The 5,602-nt window shown below is 40.6% G+C and overlaps 1 protein-coding gene across 1 annotated transcript; it reads right to left on the bottom strand.

Moving 5' to 3' along the window:
- Positions 1–641: 641 nt before the first annotated feature.
- Positions 642–2,900, bottom strand: LOC115109906 (ADP-ribosylation factor-like protein 4D). The gene is made up of 2 exons (XM_029635155.2): positions 2,711–2,900; positions 642–1,976 (listed from the first exon to the last, which is right to left on the bottom strand). The coding sequence occupies exon 2, from the start codon at positions 1,831–1,833 to the stop codon at positions 1,228–1,230; it is 606 nt and encodes a 201-aa protein (XP_029491015.2). The 5' UTR covers positions 1,834–1,976; positions 2,711–2,900; the 3' UTR covers positions 642–1,227.
- Positions 2,901–5,602: the final 2,702 nt, after the last annotated feature.

Here is a 5,602-nt window from a genome sequence, read left to right as displayed (position 1 = left end):
TCCACTTTCATTTGGAGTGTGACTCCAAATCCAGACCTCCATGGGTTGATAAATTTGATTTCCATTGATGATTTTGTTGTCAGCACATTCAACTATGTAAAGAAAAAAGTATTTACTAAGAATATTTCATTCATTCAGATCTAGGATGTGTTATTTTAGTGTTCCCTTTATTTTTTTGAGCAGTGTATATAAAATGACTGGAAAACTGCCAATGAATGTCATCTAGGAGACTTTTGATGTGCAAATCGCTAATTAAATGCCATTGAAGAATACAGGTAAGCAGTTCCTCTTGTGTCAAAAGCTACAAGGAGAAGTCAAGGAGATTGTTTGTTCTTTAAACGATCTCTGCCAGGGTGGGATCAAGCAGGCAGATGTTAAAGGAAAGATTAGTAATTGAAATAGGAGACAACAGCTCATGTTTGACTCGAAAGGACACTTTTTCCAATGAGGTTCTTAAGAGAAAAAAAAGTGTCAAAAAAGCCAAATTTGGACCTATAAATTTGGACTTTGGACCTATAAGTTACAGGGACCCTTGGTGTTCTGTTGAGAATACCATAAACTGTGCAAACATTGATATAACAAGGGCAAACTAACGCTTGGTCAGCATGGTCAAATAAACAGCAGGAAGGGGGACTTCTAGATAGTGTCTTCAATAATTTATTAATTTGTAAGTATTACAACAAAAATATGTACAGAATGTAAAAACATTGGTTGTAACAACTTCACACATTTAGGTCTACCATGACAAGCAAAACTGTGGTGAAAACTTGCATCATGGCTAGCAGCCTCAGGCCTCGTGCCAGCAGGCATTTCAGTTCCAATGCCATCTGAACATTGGGTTGAAATACAGTCCCCTCTTTTGATCTACAAAAGCGTTGTCTTTTCCAACGGTGAACCACCTCCATGAAACAAAGTGAACTACAAGGTAAACTAAATCAGAACTACCATACGTCACTGGACGTATGGACTAGACCGTGTGGCACAACAACTTGATAAAAAAGGTGGGAATGTTTATCAGGGGAAAAAAGCCACTGTAAAGGGCTGAACGTAGTCCGTGCAGTGTCCAACGTACAGTATAACAGGTCCATTTCTCTGTCCTCTGGACTGACCATCACTGGGAAACCAGAAGCAGGTCCTCCGGGGCACAAAATTCCCATAAAATTCCAAGGAACACCAACAAGGTCCCTTCTGCGGGCGAAGCGCCTTTCGGAAGCTCAGACGCACAGCTCATCTCTTCTTCTTACTGTGTCTGAGCAGCTTCTTCCTCTTTAGGATCATTTCATATAGTTTCTCCAGGCCGGGTTGGAGCCCCTGACCGTTCAGCGCGCTGCATCCCTGGGTGTGGTGCAGTGTGGAGTTGCTAAGCTCGTGGAGGGCCAAGGCCTTCTCCACCTCCACAGCAGAGACTGCAGAGTCCAAGTCCTGCTTGTTGGCAAGCACCAGAATTGGTACTCCCTGGTTCTCTGCAGAGCGACTGATGCGGTGGAGCTCCACCTTGGCCTCCTCCATACGCTCAGTTTCTGCAGCATCCACAACAAACACCAGGCCATCGGTGCGACGCGTGTATGACTTCCACAGGGGCCGCAGCTTCTCCTGACCGCCCACGTCCCACACCTGGAAGGTGGTGGTGGCCCGCGAGCTTCCAACTGCTACTTTAATCCGTTCAGTGTTGAAGCCCTTTGTGGGGATAGTCTCCACAAACTCCCGGAGCTTTAGTCTGTACAGCAGGGAGGTCTTTCCTGCAGAGTCCAGGCCGATGACGACCACATGCAGAGACTGGAAGTTGGGGAGGAAAGGAGTGCTGGGGGCTATCTCTGTTAGCTGGTTGCCCATTTTGGCTGGTTGTCTGGCCCCGATAGTGAGGTGGCACTCTAGTAGCGGAGGTGGTGGGTGTCTCCAGAGAGATGAAGCATTCACACCTACTTCAAAGGCAGCGGTTGCAGACCAGAAGGCAGACGACAAAACTCACTGATGACCTTGTAAAATGAAGGAAACGGGCAAGATTAGTTATGTTTTATAGATGGCACCGTGGATGACAATAATTTATATGTTTAGTCAACTTCGAAGAAAAAAAAAGTCAATTTCAGTTAGCCACAAGTTTTTTTCTCAAAACAACCCTGCCTATCGTTCCATAGCAGAAAATAAACAGTTCCAATATGGAATTATATGGAACTGCAGTTGAATAGCCATTACTGTTTGACAACAACACTGGCTAAAATCATGTACTTTTTTACATGGCAATACGAGTAGAGTGTACAGTAAGCATTGTCAATATATCTTATCGTACTATCTGCAGAAAAATCTATTGACCACATTGAAATGTGTTTTGTCAACAAGGAACAGAATATTCTGGTCCCATGTATGTAACGTTAACGTTACTTCAGCAAACTTCTCTGTCCTGTTGGTTAGTTGCATATGCGGCTGCATAGTAACACTGGTGTCGCTAACGTTAACTAGCTAGCTAACCTTAACGCAAAAAATAAACAATAGTAGAACACTTTAGTTAAGTGTTTGCCGTCTAGGTAGATAGTTGGGTAACAATTATTTAGTTGTACGTAATTTCAGTGGCCAGTTACTGTGCTGCACTTGCAATGCTGGCTCTGTCCGTGCGAGAAACAATATCGAACCGAGTCGGGACACTTAACGTTAACGTTTATTAGTTGCACCGAACCAAACAAACGATGTTAGTTAAAACATTACACGATCTTACCTTTATAGCGTTTCTGTATTGAGTCAGACAACATAATTCCAACACAGATAAGCACAAATCCACACTGAAAAATAATAATTCCAAAAGAAGCGGTGCTAGAAACAACCAGTCCATCTACTTGAATCTCCAGACAAGGAATGGAACCAAAGGTGCTGAGCGCGACTGAAAAACACAACCCCCACCAGTGACGTAACGAGAACACTCCCAGTCTCCCCCTAATTCAATGACTTTTAAATGGAAAGTGCAGTGACCTCTGACTTGTGAGCTCTTATCGACAGTTATCAGTCTATTGCTATGGAATTGTCAAACTAAAGGAATAAACAAAGTAGGATATTGATTATGTGGATATGCTTAGCTTGGTTGGGTGTCTTGGCTGTTTTGCCTTTTTATTTAGTCAGTACATAATTGTAAACCACTAAACAGTAACCTATTTCATATTTTGACATGAGACATCATGTTCAGTAGCCTATGAGAAATGTATACCAGCACAAAATCATGGAAATATGTGTATAAAGTAGTTGGTGTAGCCGCTTGAGGTCTTTCTGCTCTGAACAAAGTTGGGGGCAGCAAGAGGACAATGGGTCGACTGTGGCAATTTGAATGCTAATGCCTTTGTAGTCTTTTCCTTGAACAGCACCATGATAACATTTCAGGAAATGACCCGCTGGAGTTGGAGTGCCCTGTATTCATAAGGCATGTGTTATGAAACCAGACAGATCATATCAGCATATCTGGGAGGAATCTAGTTACTATTCTCAGCACAACACTTGCTGGTTGTAGCCTGTCATGAGGGGAGGATGCAAAACTGTGTGCAGATTTGAAAATAGAGTGGTTATCAGATGTACCCACAGTGCAGCAAATGGAGGGCAGATATCACACATGGGAGTTCAATGAAAACTCACAGGGAAATTGAGATTGAGAAATTGTGTCAGCATGTGCAACAATAATTATCTTTCCTGCAGAGTAGGATTCCATGCCGAAGGGTCTGCCTCGGAGCAGAACTCACTAATTGCACACAGTCAACGTTCAAATCACTGACAAATTAGCTTTCAAGTGATGCAAATCAAATAATGTAGAGAAAATGCGTGTTATACTGTACTTCTTCTCTCATCTTAAATTCACTCGACCTTCGCACGCACACAACACAGACATTTTACTGTCATTATCACAAGGGATTAACCTCAATATACAATGGGCAATTATTCATTGGCGCTACATTTATAGAGCAGTTGCTATCTTAACAGACAATTGGAAAATGATAAATTGGGTACCAATGAACTTTTAGGACTGAATATATCATGCAGAATATATGTTTCTACGTATACTGTCTATGCATCTACTTATGTATTCTGATTGGCAATTACTGTGTTTGATTTGTATAAAAAAGGCTTGAAAAACAAATAGGCCTATGTTTTTTAAAGATTTGATTAATTGGAATTAGAATGCAAGAAAAAATGCCTCCAGACTGTATTAAGCCAAAGGAGCCGATAGCCTAGTGGTTAGAGCATTGGGCCAGTAACAGAAAGGTTGCTAGATCAAATCCCTTACGCTGACAAGGTAAAAATCTGTCGTTCTGCCCCTGAACAAGGCAGTTAATCCACTGTTCTTAGGCTGTCGTTGTAAGTAAGAATTTGTTCTTAAACTGACTTGCGAAGTTAAATCAACAAAAGGGGCTATGTTTTACTAAACATGACAGTAGCGTCCTCTACCGACTAATATGGGAAATACATCCATATATTGTGAAGTTTACAGCATCTGTGGGAGAGTGAAAGATTCAAAACTATTGCAGAACAACGCATTTGGTAAGTTACCAAACGTGCATTGCACATATAACATGATCAAATGGGTTGGAGATTTCCAGACTCCTCAGCTGAGAATTGTATCTCCAGAGGGTGAACTACTGGGGTGAGTACTTATTTACCTTTATCTCTGACGCCACCAACTCAAGAGAGCGTTCAGTTGCTAGGTAACTTGCGAGGCAGGTGGGAAATACTTTTTTTTTTTTATTAACAACAAATCAATACATAAAGCACATGAGGGAACACAAGCATACATAGATTACAAACAATGGACAATCGAGCTAGGGGGTACAATTTCACATTACAATTACACAAGGACCTTAAGGGACATGCATATACTTACAATTCTAACAGCTTTTTTGTTAGTAGAGCATTTAACCGTCTTAAAATACAGTTCAATTTCTTTTTGTAGGATACGAAAATGTGGTTTTCTGTTTGTAAATTTACATTTGTGTATATGAAATTTGGCCAAAAGAATAATGAAATTAATTACATAAAAATGATTCCGCTTATTTCTATTGTATGTAAAGAATCCAAACAGTACATCTCTCCACAATAGTGTAAAATCTTCATAAATGTGTTCAATTATAAACCTACTGATGTCTTGCCACAGTTTTCTTACATGCATACAATGCCAAAAAAAATGCACAACTGTTTCTGGGTGGTCATTACAAAAGGAGCAATTTGAGTTGATGTTTTCCTTAAACTTCTTCATATAGTGGTTGGCAGGATAGTATTTATGAATAATTTTAAAGGAAACTTCCTTAATTTTGTTAACAAGTAGGTATGTTTGTGGCAACATCCAAACTTTTTTCCAACAGATATTATCAATAAATCCATTCCAGTAAGGCATGACATAAGGTATAGATACAACATCCTGCTGAAACAAGGATCGTATCGCTCTGTTGTTGAATGGACCAAAAGAGAAACAAATCTTTCCTACTGATGAGTCAACAGGGTCAATAGAAGGTAGGCTCTGAGGGTCAGGTCTTGACATGTTCCTGAATAACATAGCAACACCTGAGGGAATGGCATCTAAAACAATTGCAAAATCTTTAGGTGTTACAGGGACCTTGTAAAGTGATAAGAATTC

The sequence above is a fragment of the Oncorhynchus nerka genome, linkage group LG26 (assembly GCF_034236695.1).
Source record: "Oncorhynchus nerka isolate Pitt River linkage group LG26, Oner_Uvic_2.0, whole genome shotgun sequence".
Taxonomy (NCBI): Eukaryota; Metazoa; Chordata; class Actinopteri; order Salmoniformes; family Salmonidae; genus Oncorhynchus; species Oncorhynchus nerka.
This window is presented reverse-complemented; position numbering and strand designations above follow the sequence as displayed.